We start from the raw sequence: 22,201 nt of genomic DNA, 5'->3' as shown, positions 1-22,201 counted from the left end.
TGCACAGGAGATCCAGTTTTAGGAATAAAATGGCAAGATGGATGTCGTCAGATCCCAATGGATGTGATCAACAAAATAACAGCTATGTCTCCACCAAATACCAAAAAGGAAACAAACTTTCTCAGGCGTTGTGGCTTTTTGGAGAATGCACATTCCAAATCACAGTTTGACAGCAAGCACTCTCCACCAAGTGACCTGGAAGAAGAACAATTTCAAATGGGGCCCTGAGCAATGACGAGCCTTTGAACAAATTAAACGGGGAATATCTCATGCAGTAAGTAGCCCTTGGGCCAGTCCAGGATGGACAAGATGTAAAACATGTTCTACACTACAGCCAGGAGAATGGCCCCACTTGGAGCCTCTGGCAGAAAGCACTGGAGAGACCTGAGGTTGATATTGGCAGCATATGAAGGTGTTCGCACTGCTTTGGAAGTGGTTGGTACTGAAGCACAGCTCCTCCTGGCAACCCCAACTGCTGGTACTGGGCTGGATGTTCAAAGGAAGGATCCCCTCTACACATCATGCAACTGATGCTATGTTGAGTAAGTGGGTCGCACCGATCACACAGCAGGCTCAAATGGGAAACCCCAGTCACCCAGGAATCTTGGAATGATCATGGACTGGCCAGAGGGCAGGGATTTCAAATATCACCAGAGGAGGAGGTGACATGTGTTGAAGAGGCCCCACTGTATAACAAGCTACCAGAAAATGAGAAGAAATATGCCCTGTTCACTGATGGGTCCTGTCGTATTGTGGGAAAGCATTGGAGGTGGAAGGCTGCTGTATGGAGTCCTACACGACGAGTTGCAGAAGCTGCTGAGGGAGAAGGTGAATCGAGTCAGTTTGCAGAAGTGAAAGCCATCAATCTGGCTTTAGACATTGCTGAACGAGAAAAGCGTCCAGTTCTCTATCTCTATACTGATTCATGGATGGTATGCTGTGGTTACAGCACAGATTACAGATCAGCTTTTAACTAATGGTTTGGATTTTCATATTGCTATTGAAAGGGAAAAGACATTTTCTATCTCTGTTTTTTACCTAAACGTCCTTTCTCACGTGAGAGAAAGGGGAGGAATCACCAGTACATTAGTCACTTCCTGAGTGCATGGAACAGCAAGTGCCTTGTCCCTGAATTGCATTCCACATAGCCAGTTGTGTGTATATAGTACCTGTTTGTTATTGCTCGTTTTCCTACTGATTAAGAGCAACATTGTCTTGGTTTCAGTTAGGAGAGAGTTAATTTTCTTCCTAGTAGCTGGTAGAATGCTATGTTTTGGCTTAGGATGAGAAGAGTGCTGAAAACACGCTGATGTTTTAATTGTTGCAGAGCAGTGCTTACACCAAGCCAAGGACGTTTCAGCTTCTTATGCTGCCCTGCCAGCAAGGAGGCTGGGGGTGCACAAGGAGCTTCGCGGGGACAGAACCAGGACAGCTGACCCAAAATGGCCAAAGGGATATCCCATTCATATGTACTGTGCTAAACAATAAAAACAGTGGGGAATTGGCTGGGGGGACATCTGTTGCTTGTTGTCTGGTTGGGCATTATCAGGTATTGAGCAATTGCGTTGTTTATTAATCACTTGCTTTGTTTATTCTTTTTGTTGTTGTTTGCTGTTTTCCTTGTCCTTTTTTTCCCCTTTCTTGTTAAATTGTCCTTGTCTCGGTCCATGAGTTCTTGCAATTTTCTTTCAAATTTCTCCCCCATACCAGTTGTAGGTGGAGTGAGCAAACAGCTGTGTGGCATTTAGTTGCCTGCTGGGTTAAACCACAAGAATTTTGCCATGCATAGTTAGCACTTTTAGCACGTTTGTCTTCTTATTCAATTTTATTTTATTTTTTAATATAACCTATAGTATGACTTTCTAGGTGTGTTTTTTTTTCCTTTTGAAAGAAATTTGAGGAATAATGATGAAAATGATGGAGAAGTCTGTCATGTTATATTAGCACTTATCTGGTCATCTTTGAATAGGATGCTTTATTCACTGCATAGACAATCTAGTTTAGCTTGTTTAGTATAAAGTTTTCATAGGCTTTTATCTTCAATGAGAACTAAAATGAGAGGTGGCCAAATGAGATTTGCATCTGATCAGCAGATTGATCTGATCAGCTGACTCTGATCAGCATTGAAGATATGTTCTCGCCTCGCCGGGGCGATCGGCTCTGGGGCAGACGCGTTCTGCAGCGGAGCAGGGGATCGAGACGGGCAGGGCTTTTTTTCCGGCATCAAGGCCACTCGAGGCAGCTGAGGGAGCTGCCAGGACCCGGTAGCCCTCGTGAGGGAGGCTGACGAGGCGTAGGCGGAGCCAGCAGCGCCCCCTCCCCTGACATTCAAAGGCAGCCCCTAGGGAGCACAGCGATTAGGATGGGCAGTCAGGGCGTGGCGCGGCAGTTCGCACGGGCAGGGCGATTTCGGAGATGGCAGAGCATCATTCCCCACTCAGAACAGCTCGTCTACCGGCTGTCTACCTATAGCTAGACCGCCATGGTCTGCGCTAGGCAGAAAGCTCTTTCTAGAAAGTCTGTGGTGACCCAGACAGAGTGCCTGCTCAAAAGTGTGGCAGTTCAGGTCTCTGGATGCACGGAGTGCCTGAGCCATCTGAGGGGGCGTAGTCATGGCACCAAGCCTGTCTGATATTAAGAAGTGTTTGGACTGTGCACTTAGTCATATGGTCTGAATTTTTGGGTAGACCTTTGTGGAGCCAGGAGTTGGACTCGATGATCCTTGTGGGTCCCTTCCAACTCGGGATATTCTGTGTTTCTATGATTCTCTTTCTCTCTCTCTCTCTATATATATATATATATTATATATGACAAGATGTTGCAAAGGATAGAATCATGCGACCCCTCCTTTGGACGGTCTCCAACAGTTTTACATTTTCTACTGTGGTGCCCAGAACTGCACGCAGTACTCGAGGTGAGGCCCCATCAGTGCAGAGTAGAGTGGGACAATCACTTCCCTCAACCGACGAGCAAAGCTGTGCTTGACACATCCCAGGATATGGTTGGCCCTCCTGGCTGCCAGGGCACACTGCTGGCTCATATTCAACTTGCTGTCAACCACAACCCCCAGTTTCCTCTCTGCGGGGCTGCTCTCCAGCATCTCATTGCCTAGCCTGTATGTATAGCCAGGCTTGCCCCATCCCAGGTGCAGGACCCGGCACTTGCTCTTGTTAAACTTCATGTGGTTGGTGATCCCCCAGCTCTCCAATCTGTCCAGATCTCTCTGCAAGGCCTTTCCACCCTCATCCGAGTCCACAACTCCTCCAAGTTCTGTGTCATCAGCAAATTTGCTCAGAACACCTTCTAGTCCTACATACAAATCGATTATGAAAACATTGAAGAGAACTGTCCCTAAATAGGAGCCTTGGGGGACCCCACTGGTGACCGGTTACCAGCCTGATGTGGCCCCATTTACCACAACCCTTTGAGCCCTGCCCGTCAGCCAATTGCTCATCCATCGTATGATGTTTTTGTTTAGCTATATGCTGGACATTTTGTCCAGTAGGATAGAATCATAGAATCATGGAATATCCCAAGTTGGAAGTGACCCTTAATGATCATCGAGTCCAACTCCTGGCTCCACAAAGGTCTACCCAAAAATTCAGGCCATGTGACTAAGTGCACAGTCCAAATGCTTCTTAAACTCCAACAGGCTTGGTGCAGTGACTACTTCCCTGGGGACCCCGGGACCCCTTCAGACTCCCAAGACCGTTGAAAAGTAATTGAGAGAGGTCCTGCGATGACGTCAGCCAGCTCTCTCTCTATGTGTATATATTTATGGAACGGAGTGCACCCTCAGCAAGTTCACTAATGACACAAAGCTGGGAGGAGTGGCTGATACCCCAGAGGGCTGTGCTGCCATTCAGAGGGACCTTGATGGGTTGGAGGGTTGGGCCGAGAGGAACCTCATGAAGTTCAACAAGGGCAAGTGCAGGGTCCTGCACCTAGGGAGGAGTAACCCCAAGCAGCAGTACAGACTGAGGGCTGACCTGCTGGAGTGCAGCTCTGCAGAGAGAGACCTGGGAGTCCTAATGGACAGCAAGCTGACCATGAGTCAGCAATGTGCCCTTGTGGCCAAGAAGGCCAACAGTATCCTGGGCTGCATTTGGAAGAGTGTTGCCAGCAGGTCAAGGGAGGTGATCCTCCCCCTCTACTCAGCCCTGGTGAGGCCACACCTGGAGTATTGTGTCCAATTCTGGGCTCCCCAGTACAAGAGGGACATGGAGCTCCTGAAGCAAGTCCAGAGGAGGGCTATGAAGATGATCAGGGGACTGGAGCACCTGTTGTATGAGGACAGGCTGAGAGAACTGTGCCCGTTTAGCCTGGAAAAGAGAAGACTGAGGGAAGACCTCATGAATGTGTATAAATATTCGAGGGGAGGGTGTCAAGAGGATAGAGCCGGTCTCTTTTCAGTTGTGCCCAACAGCAAGAGGACGAGAGGCAACGGGCACAAACTGAAGCACAGGAAGTTCTGGCTGAATATGAGAGGGCATTTCTTTACTGTGAGGGTGACAGAGCACTGGAACAGGTTGCTCAGAGAGGTTGTGGAGTCTCCTTCTCTGGAGATATTCAAAACTTGCCTGGATGCCATCCTGTGTAATGTGCTCTAGGGGATCCTGTTGTCTTGTAGGTTCATGCCCAGTGCGCCGCACCAATAAGTACAGTCAGAATCCACACAAAGGTCTTTTAATTAAATAATTATATAACTCTGCAGAGTCAGGTGCTTGGCGTTCTTTCACAAAGCAAGCACACCTTTGACTCGAATCACTGTAATTTATACACAACCAACTTGTGAAAACTGTTTGGCTATTTTTGATTGGCTATTAGAGCTCATCTAACACATCTCTACTGAGTTTGCGCATTACAGAGGACCATGGGGGGGGGGGCATCAAATCCCAAATTAGCATACATTAGCATTTTCATGGGTGTGTTTTTTAATACATTAATGACCCTTAATGAACAAAAGGCTACTATAGGGCAGTCTGGAGCTGTTTTTCTCCTTGTTTTTTACCTTTTATTCCTTATCTTCCTTTCTTCTGCTAGTTCAAGGCTACCTGTCTCTTGCTTTCAGCTCTAAGACTACACAAGCTATAGACCTCCCAATTTTCTTCAAGGTTTTCTTATTTTTTCCCAGCTTTGGGACTACACTTTCCCCCCTCTGAGACTATGAACCTCACTTTTAGGCTTCATAGTTCTCACTGCATAGTTCTTACCTATTTTTATTAATTTGAAGAAATATTCTGTTATCTATATCTTGTTTCACTAACATTACCTGGTGAGGTTTGCACTTGCTGAATAAAGTACTATATAGAATCATAGAATCATAGAATATCCTGAGTTGGAAGGGACCCTTAAGGATCATCAAGTCCAACTCTTGACACCGCACAGGTCTACCCAAAAGTTCAGACCATGTGACTAAGTGCACAGTCCAATCTCTTCTTAAATTCAGACAGGCTCGGTGCAGTGACCACTTCCCTGGGGAGCCTGTTCCAGTGTGCAACCACCCTCTCTGTGAAGAACCCCCTCCTGATGTCAAGCCTAAATTTCCCCTGCCTCAGCTTAACCCCGTTCCCGTGGGTCCTGTCACTGGTGTTAATGGAGAAAAGGTCTCCTGCCTCTCGACACCCCCTTACGAGGAAGTTGTAGACTGTGATGAGGTCTCCCCTCAGCCTCCTCTTCTCCAGGCTGAACAGGCCCAGTGACCTCAGCCGTTCTTCGTACGTCTTCCCCTCCAGGCCTTTCACCATCTTCGTAGCCCTCCTCTGGACACTTTCCAACAGTTTCATGTCCTTTTTATACTGTGGTGCCCAGAACTGCACATAGTACTCGAGGTGAGGCCGCACCAGCGCAGAGTAGAGCGGGACAATCACCTCCCTTGACCTACTAGCGATGCCGTGCTTGATGCACCCCAGGACACGGTTGGCCCTCCTGGCTGCCAGGGCACACTGCTGGCTCATATTCAACTTGCTGTCTACCACGACCCCCAGATCCCTCTCTTCTAGGCTGCTCTCCAGCGTCTCATCGCCCAGTCTGTACGTGCAGCCAGGGTTTCCCCATCCCAGGTGCAGGACCCGGCACTTGCTCTTATTGAACTTCATGCGGTTGGTGATCGCCCAGCTCTCCAACCTATCCAGATCCCTCTGCAAGGCCTTTACACCCTCATTCGAGTCCACAACTCCTCCAAGTTTGGTGTCATCAGCAAACTTGCTCAAAATACCTTCTATTCCTACATCCAGATCGTTTATAAAAATATTGAAAAGTACCGGCCCTAAAATGGAGCCTCGAGGGACCCCACTGGTGACCGCCCGCCAGCCTGATGCAGCCCCATTTACCATAACCCTTTGGGCTCTGCCCGTTAGCCAATTGCTCACCCATCGTATGATGTTTTTATTTAGCTGTATGGTGGACATTTTGTCCAGTAGGATCCTATGGGAAACCGTGTCAAAAGCCTTGCTGAAGTCCAAAAAAATCACATCAGCTGGTTTCCCTTGGTCCACCATACGGGTGATCTTATCATAAAAGGAAATCAGGTTAGTTAGGCAGGACCTACCCTTCACAAACCCATGCTGGCTGGGACCAATGACTGCTTTGTCCCCCAGGTGCGCCTCAATAAGTTTGAGAACCATCTTCTCCATGATTTTACCAGGCACTGACGTGAGACTGACAGGCCTGTAATTGCTAGGGTCTTCTTTCTGACCCATCTTGAAAATCGGCACAACATTTGCCAGCTTCCAGTCTACCGGGACCTCTCCAAATTCCCAGGATCGTTGAAAAATAATTGAGAGAGGTTCCGCGATGACGTCCGCCAGCTCTTTCAGCACCCGGGGATGAATCCCATCCGGACCCATGGACTTGTAGGGATCCAGGTGGAGTAGCAAATCCCACACACGTTCAGGGTCGGTTGGGAGTTTGTCATCCCCACTGTCCCGGTCCTCCAGCTCAGGGCACCCTGGGTCCCGAAGCCCATCATTGGCATTGAAGACAGAGGCAAAGAAGGCGTTAAGCGTCTCTGCTTTGCCTATGTCATTGTCTGTGAGGAGACCTTCCCTATCAAGGAGCGGCCCTATGTATTCTTTAGTTCTCCTTTTTCTGTTCACATATCTAAAAAAAACCTTTTTATTTTCTCTCACAGACACAGCCAGCTTCAACTCTAGGTGTGCTTTGGCCACTCGAACTTTCTCCCTACAAACACGAACAGCATCCCTGTATTCTTTCCATGACACCTGGCCCTCCTTCCAGTAGCGAAACACTCTCTGTTTCCGCCTAATCTCCATTAGAATGTTCCTGGTCAGCCACGCCGGCCTCCTGCCCCGCCTGCCTGACTTGCGATATTTAGGAATTGCCCGTTCTTGTGCTTCTAGGAGGCATCGCTTAAAGAATGACCAGCACTGGTGGACATCGAGGCCTTCAAGAGCAGTTTCCCAGGGGACCTTGCTGACTAGTTCCCTGAGCAGCCTGAAGTCCGCTTTCCCCATATCTAGGGATGAGGTTTTGGTGGCACTTTTCCTTCTGTCACCGTAAATTTTGAACTCAACCACTTCATGGTCGCTATGACCAAGGCGGCCACCAATCACCACATCTCCCACCAGACCCTCTCTATTTTCTAGCAACAGGTCTAGGAAGGCACCTTTCCTAGTTGGCTCCGTTAGCACCTGCACCAAGAAGTTATCATCTAGGTGCTTCATGAACCTCCTGGACTTGCTCGTGTCAGCCGTGTGGCACTCCCAGTTAACGTCCGGCAAGTTGAAGTCCCCCATAAGGACAAGGGGAGTTAATCTCGAGGCCTCTCTTAGTTCTGTAAAGAATAATTTATCGGCGCTATCGTCCTGGCCAGGCGGTCTGTAATAGACTCCCACAACGACATCCCCTTTATTTGTTCGTCCCTTGATCCTTACCCAGAGGCTCTCAACTTTGCCATTGCCGACCTGAAGTTCCACACAGTCCAGCCCCTGCTTCACATACATCGCCACCCCACCACCTCGCCTACCCTGCCTGTCCCTCCTGAAGAGCCTGTAACCATCTATCGCAACACCCCAGTCACAGGACTCATCCCACCAGGTTTCGCTTATGCCGATGATGTCGTAGTTGCGGGACTGGGCCAGGACTTCTAGCTCATCCATTTTATTCCTCATACTGCGTGCGTTCGTGTAGAAGCACTTCAGGTGCGTCTCCTTACACTCAGCACCTTGTGGATCTGACCGAAGGACCTCACTGGCACACAGCCCCTCTGATTCTAGCGTACCATCCCTTAGGTCTTCACCGGCGCGCCTGGTTTTAGCCCCTTCCCCCTTGAATTCCCTATATGAATTCAAACAACTAGGCATGCATTGCAGAACACAACTACGTATCACTACTATTGATACAATTATTATAATAATTAAAATCAGTTGTCTTAATCATCCAAAATCTGGCAGCCATGACCACAGCCAGGAAAAATCTGGTCCACTACCAAGGGTTGCATCCTGAGATATTAGGTGAAACAGTTGAGATGCTTGCCAGATTTGGTTAATGTCTGTTTGAATTTGCTTCTTCTCATTTACATAGACACAGCAGCTGCGGTTTATCACAGCACAAACACCTCCCCGGGCTGCAAGTAGCCCATCTAAGGCAAGACGGTTTTCTAAGGTTATTTGGAATACTTGTTCTATTTCTGTTTGTATTCAACCAAGAGCATCAGTAGTGGCATTGATTATGATTTCTAAAGTTGCAGAAATATTTACTATTGCTCTCTCAAGTTCTATTACTCCCAGGGATTAATGCCCTCCACAAAGTATGAAACCAGGTATTTCTTTTTGCAAGAGGATTATAAATTTCTCATTTCTCCTGAGGTTTCATAAAGATGGCCTGTGATCTTAGCCAACCCCTTACGTCTGCAGACATAAGGTTCAAGGTTTTATTATTTTTTTCCCAACTTTGGGACTACAACCTACGGACGACAATCCTACTGGGCAAGGGGGTTGGACTAGATGATCTGCAGAGGTCCCTACCAACCTTGGCCATTCCGTGATTCTGTGATAAGCTGGGACTGAAATGCGATATTTATTTCTGGAATGGTAACAGATCTTTGGATTTTAAGCCTTCAAAAATGCTTAAAAACAGTTACTTTATATTTCTAGATCTTCCCACCCCCTCCAGCTGTAAAACAGGAAATTTAATTAGAATGTTGTTTTAATCATTGGTTGTGTGGTTTTGTTTTGTTTTGTTTTTTTTTTTTCTGTTATCTGATTGCTTGTCTACAGGTCTTCCATCAGGTACAAGTGATGTCACAAGTCCTTTTCAGATGCTCCAGCAGCAGATCAGTCTCACAGAAATAATGAATACCAGCCATTCAGATACCTCTCAGTTTTTAGAAAATACAGAGGATAATGGGCTACAGGAGCACACGGATGAGAACTGCCTTTATTGCGTCTGCATTCAAATTCTGGGTTATCAGCCTAACAACAAAGTGAACTCTTCATATAGTTGTACAGGTTAGTGTTCCATGTGGGTAAGTGTGATAAAGACTGAATGAGAATGCTGAACTCTGTTCATCTCTAAAATTGATCAGTCTGTAGTGTGTTTTTTTCTTAATATCTTGAAATGAATTCTCATTAATAAGCTTATTATGCAACCAGTGGTATTTCTATGGTCATTTCCATCTTTTCTATTTTTATTGGTCTTAGTCTGACAATATGCCTGCGTATTTTCAAAATATTTCTAAAAGCTTATCAAAATACAAAACTTGAAACCTTACTTACAAATCAACGTTCTGAGAAATTAGGCTTCCTGTCAAACCGATGAGAAGTCTAACTTCTAAGCAAGTTTCTACCATAAAGCACAAGAAGGCTGTTTCAGCACAAGAAGGATGTTGATCTGTTGGAACAGGTCCAGAGGAAGGCCATGAAGATGATCAAGGGGCTGGAGCACCTCTCCTACGAAGAAAGGCTGAGAGAGCTGGGGCTGTTCAGCCTACAGAAGAGAAGGCTCCAGGGTGGTCTCATTATAGCTTTTCAGTAGTTAAAGGGGGCTTATAAAAAAGATGGAGAGCAACATTTTGCTCAGTCAGATAACAGAATCACAGAACTGTAGGGGTTGGAAGGGACCTCGAAACATCATCGGGTCCAACCCCCCCTGCCAAAGCAGGTTCCTCAGAGCAGGCTGCCCAGGTAGGTGTCCAGACAGGCCTTGAATATCTCCAGAGAAGGAGACTCCACAACCTCCCTAGGCAGCCTGTTCCAATGCTCTGTCACCCTCACTGTGAAGAAGTTCTTTCGCATGTCAGTGCGGAACTTCCTGTGCTCCATTGCCCCTTCCTGTGCAGCCATTGCCCCTTATCCTATCCCCACAAACCACTGAAAAGAGGTTGGCTATATCCTTCTGTCCCCCACCCCTCAGATATTTATATACACTGAGGAGATCCCCTCTCAGTCTTCTCTTCTCCAGGCTGAACAGACCCAGGTCTCTCAGCCTTTCCTCATAAGGAAGATGCTCCAGGCCCCGTATCATCTTTGTGGCCCTCCGCTGGACTCTTTCCAGGAGATCCCTGTCTTTCTTGTACTGGGGAGCCCAGAACTGGACACAGTACTCCAGGTGAGGCCTACCCAGGGCAGAGTAGAGGGGGAGGATCACCTCCCTTGACCTGCTGGCCACGCTCCTTTTAATGCATGCCAGGATCCCATTAGCCCTCTTGGCCACAAGGGCACACTGCTGGCTCATGGTCAACCTGTCGTCCACCAGGACCCCCAGGTCCTTCTCCTCAGAGCTCCTCTCCAGCAGGTCATCCCCCAGCCTGTACTGATACTTCGGGTTGTTCCTTCCCAGGTGCAGGACTCTACACTTGCTCTTGTTAAACCTCATTTGGTTTCTTCCTGACCAGCTCTCCAGCCTCTCCAGGTCTCGCTGAATGGCAGCACAGCCTTCTGGCGCATTGGTCACTCCTCCCAGCTTTGTGTCATCAGCGTACTTGCTGAGGGCAGACACTATTCCCTCATCAAGGTCGTCGATGAAGATGTTGAATGAGACCGGACCCAGCACCGACCCCTGGGGAACACTGCTAGTCACAGGCCTCCAGCCAGACTCTGCTCTGCCGATCACCACCCTCTGAGCTCAGCCAGTCCTCAACCCACCTTGCCGTCCACTCCTCTATCCCACACTTTCTCAGCTTTGCTAGTAGGATGTCATGGGAGACAGTATCGAAAGCCTTGCTAAAGTCAAGGTAGATGACATCCACTGCTCTCCCCTCATCTACCCAGCTGGTGATGCCATCATAGAAGGCAACGAGATTGGTTGAGCATGACTTCCCCTTGGTGAATCCATGCTGACTACTCCTCATAACCTTCTTCTCTTCCAATTGCTTGGAGATGGCATCCAAAACAAGCTGTTCCAACACCTTTCCAGGGACAGAGGTGAAACTGACTGGCCTGTAGTTTCCCGGATCCTCCTTCCTGCCCTTCTTGAAGACCAGAGTGACACTGGCTGTCCTCCAGTCTTCAGGCACCTCACCCGTTCTCCAGGACCTTTCAAAGATGATAGAGAGCGGTTCGGCAATCACATCTGCCAGCTCCCTTAGCACACACAGATGCATTCCATCAGGACCCATGAATTTGTGTGCGTTGAGCCCACTCAGATGCTCCCGAACCACTCCCTCATCAACCGGGGGGAGCCCTCCATTTCCCAGACCCTTTGTCCTATTGCCAAGGGTGAGGAGTCCCAGGGAAGTATCCTTGAAGCAAAGACTGAAGCAAAGAAAGCATTCGCTATCTCTGCCTTCTCAGCGTCTCCCGTGACCAGGACACCCCCCTCATTCAGCAAGGGACCTACATTATCCCTAGTCTTCCTCTTGCTGTTTACATACTTGAAAAAACCCTTCTTATTATCCTTTACCTCTTTCGCAAGCTTCATCTCTAGGTGGGCTTTAGCCTTCCTTGCTTTAGCCTTCCTTGTTGCGTCCCTGCAGGCCCTGACAACACATCTACATGTATACTCCTCCTAAGAGGACAGGCCCTTTTTACACATATAGAACATTCTCTTCCTTTTGATCTTATTGATTAGCTCCTTGCTCATCCATGTGGGTTTCCTGCCCCCTTCCCCGATTTCCTATTCTTCAGGGATGCACCAATCCTGAGCATGGAAGAAGTGCTGCTTAAATGTAGCCCAGCTCTCACAAGCACCCTTGCCTTTTAGCAATCTATCCCATGAGATGCTCCCAAGCAGGTCCTGGAAGAGGTCAAAGTTGGCTCTTCAGAAGTCCAGGGTTGCAATCCTGCTTTTAGCCTTACTTCCTTTGCCTAGTTCCATCTGGAACTCCACCATCTCATGGTCACTGCATCCCAAGCTGCCCCCAACCTTCACATCCCTAACAAGGCCATCCCTGTTGGTAAGAACGAGGTCCAGGAGCACCTGATGCCTTGTCAGCTCCTCCACCACCTGTGTCAGAAAATTGTCTTCAATGCATTGTAGGAACCATTTGGGCTGCTTGTGCCTGGCCGAGTTGCTTACCCAGCAGATGTCTGGGTAATTGAAGTCCCCCATGAGGACCAGAGCTCGTGATCATGAGGCTACTAGCAGCTGCCTGTAGAAGGCCTCATCGACTTCCTCCTCCTGATCTGGAGGCCTGTAGTAGACCCCTACCACCATGTCTCCCATACCAGCCCACCCCTTAATTCTTACCCACAAGCTCTCCATTTGTCCTTCACCCTCCCCCAGGTGGAGCTGGGTACACTCTAATTGCTCCCTCACATAAAGGGCAGCCCCACCCCCTTGCTTCCCCAGCCTGTCTTTCCTAAAGAGGACGTAGCCCTCTATGACTGTGTTCCAGTCATGCGAGCTGTCCCACCATATCTCAGTGATTGCCATGAGATCGTGGCCCCGTGACCAAACACAGATCTCGAGTTCATCCTGTTTATTTTCCATGCTCCGTGCATTGGTGTACAGGCACTTTAGGGAAGTAGCAGGTGCAGTTACCCCAGGGGGATGCAAGAAGAAGATACTGGACGGGGGATTGGGAACGCTACCTTCTCTGAGGAGCCCTCAGACAATCCTATGGGAGAGCTCAGAAGTTTTTTCCTGTCTTCAACAATGACAGCAGTGACAACTTCCCCCAGCCCTTCTCTGTCACCTTTAGCTCCCCTCCCTTCCCCCATCAAACCTAGTTTATAATGACAGGACCAAGGGGGAATGGTTTTAAACTAAAAGAGGAAAGAGATTAGATATTTGGAGGAAATTCTTCACTCAGAGGGTGGTGAGGCACTGGAACAGGTTGTCCAGGGAAGTAGTGGATGCTCCATCCTTGGAGGTGTTCAAGACCAGGTTGGACAAGGCCCTGGGCAACCTGATCTAGTGGGTGGCATCCCTGCTTATGGCAGGGAGGTTGGAACTAGATGGTCTTTAAGGTCCCTTCCAACCCGAGCCATTCTATGATAAAACAAAATGAAGGAAATGAAGTCAGTCAAGGGAAGTGATTGTCCTGCTCTACTCTGCGCTGGTGTGGCCTCACCTTGAGTACTGTGTGCAGTTTTGGGCACCCCAGTACAAAAAGGACATTAAACTGTTGGAGAGTGTCCAGAGGAGGGCAACGAAGATGATGAAGGGCCTAGAGGGGAAGACATACAAAAAGTGGCTGAGGTCACTTGGCCTGTTCAGCCTTGAGAAGAGGAGGCTGAGGGGGACCTCATCGCGGTCTACAGCTTCCTCAAGAAGGGGGAGCAGAGGGGAAGGCGCTGATCTATTTTCTCTGGTGATGAGCAATAGGACCCGCGGGAATGGTGTCAAGCTGCGACAGGGGAGGTTCAGGCTGGATATCGTGAAGAGGTTCTTCACTGGGAGAGTGGTTGTACACTGGAACAGGCTCCCCAGGGAAGTAGTCACTGCACCAAGTCTGTTGGAGTTTAAAAAGTGTTTGGACTGTGCACTTAGTCATATGGTCTGAATTTTTGGGTAGACCTTTCTGGAGCCAGGAGTTGGACTCAATGATCCTTATGGGTCCCTTCCAACTTGGGATATTCTATGAAATCTGACTGAGAAGTCTGAAGTTGAACTGTAATTTCTGAGATTTAGTTTTCTTTCTTCATATTTTAAGATTCGGATCAGATTCAGAATTATTTTCTTCCTAATTTTCTCTGCAGACCTCGCAGTTGCATGCCTTTTTACAATGTATGTATGTAATAAAAAGCCTGGTAATGGAAATTCCAAATTTCTGCTTAGTTGTAATTCTCATCATTTTACAGCAATGATACGCATTCAGGTAGTAACGTATAAAGACTACTGTTGTCAAGGGGGTTGATGTACATAATGTGTTGAGCTTGAATTTAATATGATGAGATGGCAAATAAGATCCCAATTATAGTTCTCAAATACCATAAGCAAGGATTACAAGAGAGGCAGAGACGCTCTTGGAAGAGGCACAAAGGCAAAGGGCAGGAGGCTATGGACACATGCTATAGTAATGGAAATTGTAGTTGAACATAAGGGGAAAAACTTTTCACAATGTAACATGATTTAATTTTGAAGTGAGCCCTTCTTTGAGAAAGGAGTTAAGCTAGATGATCTTCAGAAGATACTTTAAACCTATTTTTTTCAGTGGTTCTATTAAATGCACAACAGTTAAAAGCTTGGGTTTTATATTCATCTCTTTCCATAGCCTTTTACATTTTGGATATATAGTGAAACTTCCCAAAAGAATCCTTACTTGTCACAACTTTCTGTTGATGAAGTCAAAGTCCATTCTACAAGACTTGTGTTAATTGTATGAACTAGAGAACTTGTGCAATACAAAAGCCATCTTTATGTTATATAAAAAAGAACATGGATATAACAAGTGCTTAAGAGTTGATTATTTTAACTCAAGTATTTTAAGATTTTTTTTAAAAGTGATTTTTAAATATTTTGAGTATAAGTTCTTCAAAATCCAACATCTGGTTTCCAGCTGTTTTATATGCTAACAGTTACCATATTTAGTGCATCAGGTTATGTGGTGGTTTTACCCTGCTGGGCAGCTGAATGCCACCATAACCACTTTCTCACTTCCACTCCTCAAATGAATAGGGGGGAGAAAATACAATAGAAAGGGCTCAAGGGTTGAGATAAAGACAGGGAGGTCATTCAACAATTATTGTTACAGGCAAAACAGACTCAACATAGGGAGATTAATATAATTTATTGCCTATTAATTACAGACTAGAGCAGTGAGAAATTAAAGCAAACTAAAGACACCTTCCTTCTCCGCCCTCTTCTACCTCCTCCTTCCCCTGAAAGGTGCACTTCATCTCCACTGTTCCTTCACAGTCACTCTCTTCCTCTGTTTCAACATGGGGTTCCTCCCATGGGATGCCGTCCTTCCTAAACTGATCCTACGTGGGCTTCCCACAGAAGGCAGCTCTTCAAGAACTGCTTCAATATGGGTCCGTACGTACCACAGGGTCCATCTGACAAGAGCAAACTGTTCCAACCTGGGGCCCCCATGAGCAGCAGCTCCTGCCAGATCACCTGCTCCTGAGTGGGCTCCTCTCCATGGACTACAGCTCTGTCCCAGAGATTGTTCTGGTGGGGGCTCTCCATAGGCTGCAGCCTCTTTCAGGTCAGATCCACCTGGTCCACCATGGGCTCCTCCACAGGCTGCAGTGTGGAGATCTGCTCCACCATGGTACACCATGGGCTGCAGGGGGACAGCCTGCTTCACCATGGTCCTATCCACAGGCTGTGGGGGAACTTCTGCTCCAGTGCCTGGAGCACCTCCTCCCCCTCCTTCACTGACCTTGGTGTCTGCATGGCTGTTTCTCACTTCTCCCTCCCCCAGCTGCTGTCGCACAGCAGGGTTTTTTTTGAATTTCTTAAATATGTTGTCAGATATGCTATCACAGAGGCACAGCCAGTGTCATTTACTGGCTTAGCTCTGGCCAATGGTGGGTGCCTTTGGAGCTGGCTGAAACTGGCCCTTTTCTAACATAGGACAGCCTCTGGGTTCTCACAGAGGCTGCCCCTGCAGCCCCCCTTGCTACAAAAACCCTTGTCACATAAACCCAATACCAGGAATCGCATACTTAACATCTTTAAAAGATAAGAAGAGTATTTCAGGTGAGGAAAATTGTGAATAACAAAGATGCAACATCTTGTTTCTGTCAGATTTTTCAGACATTCCATGTACTGACTGGTGTGGTCAGACCATACACAATCACTTAGATGTGCATTCGTCCAAATTTTCTGGAATTTCTGGCTGTAGTGATGCATTATCCCAAGGTTCAGCTAGCAGTACCAAGAGTACAGAGATTGTACTAGGTAAGTTTGAAAGCCTTATACTATTAGGTGCTAGAAATCTTAATTTTTTTTTCTGTATTTATTCTATTTTTGCTGTACCACATTTTGCAGGTAAACAGCTCTTTATCTTGCATTGCAATCAAATTGATTGTTTTTTTTTTCTATAGTGTTGTTAGGTTAAAAAAAATCCTTAAAAAAAGTACTGAATTTCTGTGAAGAAAGACATTTTATTTTTAGACTTGTTTTCTATTTTCAATTATCATAATTTCTTATGGAGTAGCTGGTTGCTAACTTCTAGCATCTGATGCAAACAGAGAAAGTAATATCTCACCCAGCAATGTGCTTTAGTAATAAAGACAGTGCTGTAACTGAATCTCAGTGTTTAGTCTTCAGTTTTACCAAATGTCTTACAGAATTTATGAAATGCTAGTTTATCTTTTTAAAAAAAATCCATGTTAAAATTCATAAAAATAATATTTTTCATTTTTTAATGGGAATATTTATTGGTAGTTCAGAATATCATAGAATCATAGAATGGCCTGGGTTGAAAAGCATCTTAAGGATCATCTAGTTTCAACCCCTCTGCTCTGGGCAGGGTTGCCAACTGCTAGAGCAGGCTGCCCAGAGTTGCATCAAGCCTGGCCTTGAATGCCTCCCAGGATGGGGCATCCACAACCCCCCTGGGCAACCTGTTCCAGTGCCTCACCACCCTCTGAGTGAAGAATTTCCTCCAAATATCTAACGTAAATCTCCCCCGTCTTAGTTTAAAACCATTCCCCCTTGTCCTATCACTACCAACACATGTAAACAGGCATTCCCCCTCCTGTTTATACGCTCCCTTCAAGTACTGGAAAGCCGCAATGAGGTCTTCCCGGAGCCTTCTCTTCTCCAAGCTAAACAAGCCCAGTTCCCTCAATCTTTCTTCATAGGAGAGGTGCTCCAGCCCTCTGATCATCTTAGTGGCCCTCCTCTGGACCCATTCCAAGAGCTCTACATCCTTCTTGTGCTGGGGGCCCCAGGCCTGCATGCAGGATTCCAGGTGGGGTCTCACGAGAGCAGAGTAGAGGGGGACTATCACCTCCCTCTCCCTGCTGGCCACCCCTTTTTTAATGCTGCCCAGGACATAGTTGGCCTTCCAGGCTGCAAGCGCACACTGCTGGCTCATGTCCAGCTTCTCGTCCAGCAGGCACCCCAATGTACCCAGGAACGTGAGGTAGGCAGGGGCTTGCCTACCACCTGAGCAGAAACATGCTTCCATTCCCTGCCATGTCCTAGGTCCCCTCCTACTGCCTGGTGGGATGGGGAAACCTTTGCAGTGGCTCCATTTGAGTGGAGGCATTGGCTGCCACTGGGGTAAGATGATGACCCCCTCCCCCCAGCCAGAGCTTCAGCCTTTGCTCTCAAAGTGCCCACCATTCTTCCTTGAGGGTCAGGTAGGATGAGGGCCCTTGCCCAGTGTAGATGGTCATGGAACGGTGCCCAGTTGCTGGGTTAAAGTGTACTTCCAGCCTCCTACACTTGGCCTTGTTGAACCTCATTAGGTTTTCATGGGCCCACTTCTCAGCCTGTCAAGGTCCCTCTGGATGGCATCCCTTTCTTCTATTGTATCGACTGCACTGCTCAGCTTGGTGTCATCTGCAAACTTGCTGAGGGTGCGCTCGATTCCATCGTCTATGTTGTTGATAAAGATGCTGAAGAGTACTGGACCCAAGACTGACCCCTGAGGGACATCACTTGTGACCGGCCTCCACCCAGACATAGAACTGTCGACCACAATCCTTTGGCTGTGACCAGCCAACCAATTCTTTATCCACCTAACAGTCCATCCTTCAAATCCACACCTCTCCAATTTAGAGAGAAAAATGTGGTGAGGGACCATATCAAAGGCTTTGCATAATATATATGTAAATCCATGTGTGTACATGTGTGTATGTATAAAATACCAAAACAGACTCATGTGGCATAAGATTAGCACAATCAAAGACTTCCTGCTTAAACTTCATACTATTGAATTTGTTTTTCCAGGAGTAAAATCAATCCCGGATGATATACCAGTGTGCAGAATACTTCTGCGGAAAGAAGTCTTACGTTTAGTAATCAATTTGAGTAGTTCAGTAGGAACTAAGGGCCATGAAACTGGACTCCTGACGTAAGTTAAATGTGTTTCTGATGTTTTAGCAACATTTAGTTATATGTATTCTCTAAGTACTCTGAGATAGTGGTTCACCTTATTTCTGACTTCTCAAAATACTGTCAAGCAGATATTATTTTGGATTACTGGGGGTAGTTGAACACAATGTAAAAGCTAAACAAAGAATTTTCCTTCTAATATTGTTTGCTCTATCATTAATGTCTTACTCTTCTCCATTTTTTTCCCAATCAATAGTTTAACTGTAATGATGTTTCATTGTATACTTGGTATGTCATGCATCTTTAAAAAATAAATTATAATTCTTTTATGTTTATTTGTGCCAAATAAGATATGTCAGATAACCAGAATAACAGTCTGAAAGTAACTTCTTGAGAAACAAGAAACATCTTGAGAAGCTTTAAGCAAGAGTACAACTACTGGCGTTAATTTATAGACAAAACTCATGTTAAAAATATAGGAATATAAATCTAGGGACTAAACATTAGTCCAGAAACCTACCATTTTTATTATAATGATGTTGAAAACTGTCATACAACTTCTAAAAGAAAATTCAGTAATACTTATTTTATTTATAAAATGCTAACAGGTATTAAGTTATCTTTTCCATATTTATTTTTTAGTATGGCTGTATATGTGGATGCCTCTTCTTTGATACACTGTTCTTTTTCAACATCTATTTTAAGACTAGGTTATCTCAGATATTCAATATAACTTTCAAAGTATATATTCTGTTTCATTTCATTAATACAGATTTCTTCCATTTTGTTACAAAATAATGCTATCTGTTCTGATTTTCTTAGTTCATTACATCCAGAATTTATAATGCCTATTACTGAAGGCAAAGTCATACTTTTTTAATGATGATGATCAAAACTTAATTGAACTTTTTTTAAAAAAAATATGATGGAAATCTGTTCAGGACGTTTAAAATTCTGTTTTTCCTGTTGATCAGAATTAAGGAGAAGTATCCCCAAGCATTTGATGACATATGCCTTTACTCTGAAGTGTCCTACTTGTTAGCACATTGTACATTTCGACTTCCATCTCGAAGGTTCATTCAGGAGCTATTTCAAGATGTGCAGTTCTTACAAGTAAGTGGAGGGATCAGATGCTTTGAATGCACCAAAATGTGCCAGCTGGGTGCAGGTTTTATGTTCTGAATAATAAATGCTTTCAGGCATGTATTAAAGAACCATTTTGTGATGTCATTCTCCTTAATATCTCTAAGGACATTAATGCTTCATCTGTCTTTTTCTTTTAGATGCATGAAGAAGCAGAGGCTATTTTAGCAACACCAACAAAACAATCAGTAATTGATACATCAGCTGAATCCTGACCTCTGTCTCACACAGTGTATTTACATAAAGACTTTCTGAAATCCTCAGACAATTTCCGATTGACTGGATAATAAAGTTTGGAGACCATTCCAGAAGGTACTGGTACCTGAAGAGTGAACTGAAAACTTTTTCTTCCTCAACCAATTACTGCCCCAGTCTTTTGAGCCCTTTGGGAAGTTATTAAACATTACCATAGTTTTAATAAAAGTAATTACCAATATATGCAAGAGCCAAGCACTGAACACCTCTACAAGTTTTAATTTTGTTGTTTTTTTTTGTTTGTTTTGTTTTTTACCATAAATTTAAAAAGTAATAATAAATATAAAACGACAACACGTGGAAATTTTTTTTATGATTGACTTCTAATTCTGTTCCAGAGAAGCAGAATGATGCCTTGCTTTTTTTTTTGCTTTTAACTTCTGGATACCAGGAGCCGGTGAGATGAGGGTACATGGGTGCATTCTGTTGCCAGCAAATGGAAGCTGTACTGTGATCATGGACACCAGGGGATTAATGTTAGCCCTTCTCTGTTGTTTTTTATACTGTTTATAACACTACTTGGGGGGGGGGCTTGTAACTTCAGACAGAAAAACAAGCTTCTGTGAATCTGAGATTTCTTTAAAGTTATTTTAATATTGCTGTAGTTGTAAGTCATTTTATTAGCAGACTCATCCATTTCATTACATTTACATATACATATCTTATCTGAACCAGTTATGGATTTTTACTACAGTTTGATTTTAAAATAACAAATAATTTATACTTAAAATGCCGAAATCAAGTTTTCCCTGAATGATATGCATGTTTGCAGTTTCTATGCACATGCTCATATAATATGAATGTTGGTCTTATTCTTAACTAAAAGCCTTTAACAAGCATGTTTTGTATCAGATAAATTAATGTCGTATAAAATAAACTTGAAGACATTTAATCATTACTGCTTTTGTGAGAAGATATAATATGAGCAATTTTCAGAGTTCCATGGAAACAGCCTTTTACAAAAACAAAGGTTTGATTGAATTTTCAGTGGATGAGTGCTTAAGCATGAGATAGTACTAATAATTGTAGTGAAAAACCTTAATTACCAAATTTTGAAGCAGAAGAACTTATAATTTTATATTGGTATTTGAGACTTGTTGCAAAAGTTACATGATACAGTGATTGTTAATAAATAAAATGGTTGCCTCTATCACATTACTAGTGAGGTTTCTAAAGTAATGAGTACAAGCTTAATGGAAAAAAGTAAGGGTTCCCATCACTTTTATCATGCATCTGAAGATTCAGAAGCCTTTATACAAAGGTAATATAAATATATGCAAATTTATATATACAATAGCATGGCCACCTTTGTTAGAATGCCTGTAATAGAAGGGGTTACCCTTTGATTTTGATATAGGTGAATAATTCAGCTGGACTGTACTAAGTAGAATGTTTTTTTATCCGTTCACTTTTACCATTTTTTATAATTGTCAGAGTAATACTTAAGTCAATTGTCTTTTCATGAGTTCCCACTGAAAGAAGGAACAAAGAGAAACTGGTCAGCGACACAAATAATATATCTATGGATCAAGACATGTTGAAATGTTCTGAAAACGTACCACACCAGTAACTATTGGACTTCTCTGGTCATAAGAAATAAATGCTTCTGTAAAACCAAAATGTCAATCACAGTAGACCAAATAGTGGTATAAACTCCAGAGGAAATAATGTAGTTTTCTCAAAAATGGGGCGGGCATATCTTACATAGTAGTTTCAAATACTACCTCAGTTAGGCTATAGTATAAGAGACTTGTTTTAATAACTAGATAGGGTTACATCAAACAACTCCATGTTATTTTTCTGCAGTTAAAGCAAAATAAACAAGTTTTTATCACCTGTATTTAAATAAAACACCCTTGTTCATTTGTTACCAGTTTAATACATAGCACTTAAAGTAGAAAATGTAATAGGAAGACCTCATTATAAAAAGGTAAGCAAAAGCAATGTCAATATACTTTTGAAAGATTCTCCATCTTATGTTTTCTAAAATACTAGCTTGTGTGGGGATCCATGACAACTGAAACTTGATGTACAAATTATTATAGCAAATTCAGTTAAAATACGATTTTTTTCTAAAAGTATATTAGTGTCAGAGTTCAAAAAGTATGCATAAAGAATGTAAAGTCTGTACTGTACATAACACATTTCTAGAATTAATTTACATTAAGGTCACAATGTTTCATTTTAATTGGCAAATGATGGGATACTGCTATTGACGGAATTTGATATTGGCCTAGTTATAGACTGAATTTCTAATTCTATCAATTTATTTTCTAAAACATCCCTTTTAAACTTCTTATTTTGGGGCTTTATTTGCTTCATGATAAAACTTCAAAAGAAAACTTTGGTAAATAAAAATTGTGGATATATTAAACTTAATAAAGGATCCTTCCACTTTTCCTAGAAAGGGTAGGAAGGGAAGCTGACAGACCATCCGCTTCAT

General features: G+C 44.5%; 1 protein-coding gene across 6 annotated transcripts in view; it reads left to right on the top strand.

Annotated features, from left to right (window-relative positions):
• LOC311426257 (rapamycin-insensitive companion of mTOR-like) overlaps positions 1-20,656 on the top strand; it is a 238,986-nt gene extending 218,330 nt beyond the window's left edge. For 5 of the 6 annotated variants that reach the window (XM_084502479.1, XM_084502476.1, XM_084502477.1 and 2 more), the window contains 5 exons: positions 9,240-9,470; positions 16,099-16,251; positions 18,256-18,379; positions 19,335-19,473; positions 19,644-20,656. In XM_084502479.1, coding sequence (XP_084358605.1) covers positions 9,240-9,470; positions 16,099-16,251; positions 18,256-18,379; positions 19,335-19,473; positions 19,644-19,718 — 722 coding nt within the window. In that variant the 3' untranslated portion in view covers positions 19,719-20,656. The remainder of the gene's footprint in view (positions 1-9,239; positions 9,471-16,098; positions 16,252-18,255; positions 18,380-19,334; positions 19,474-19,643) is intronic. The other variant, XM_084502478.1, reaches the window with a different exon arrangement.
• Positions 20,657-22,201: the final 1,545 nt, after the last annotated feature.

Source organism: Aythya ferina, assembly GCF_964211825.1.
Source record: "Aythya ferina genome assembly, chromosome: W".
NCBI lineage: Eukaryota > Metazoa > Chordata > Aves > Anseriformes > Anatidae > Aythya > Aythya ferina.
This window is presented reverse-complemented; position numbering and strand designations above follow the sequence as displayed.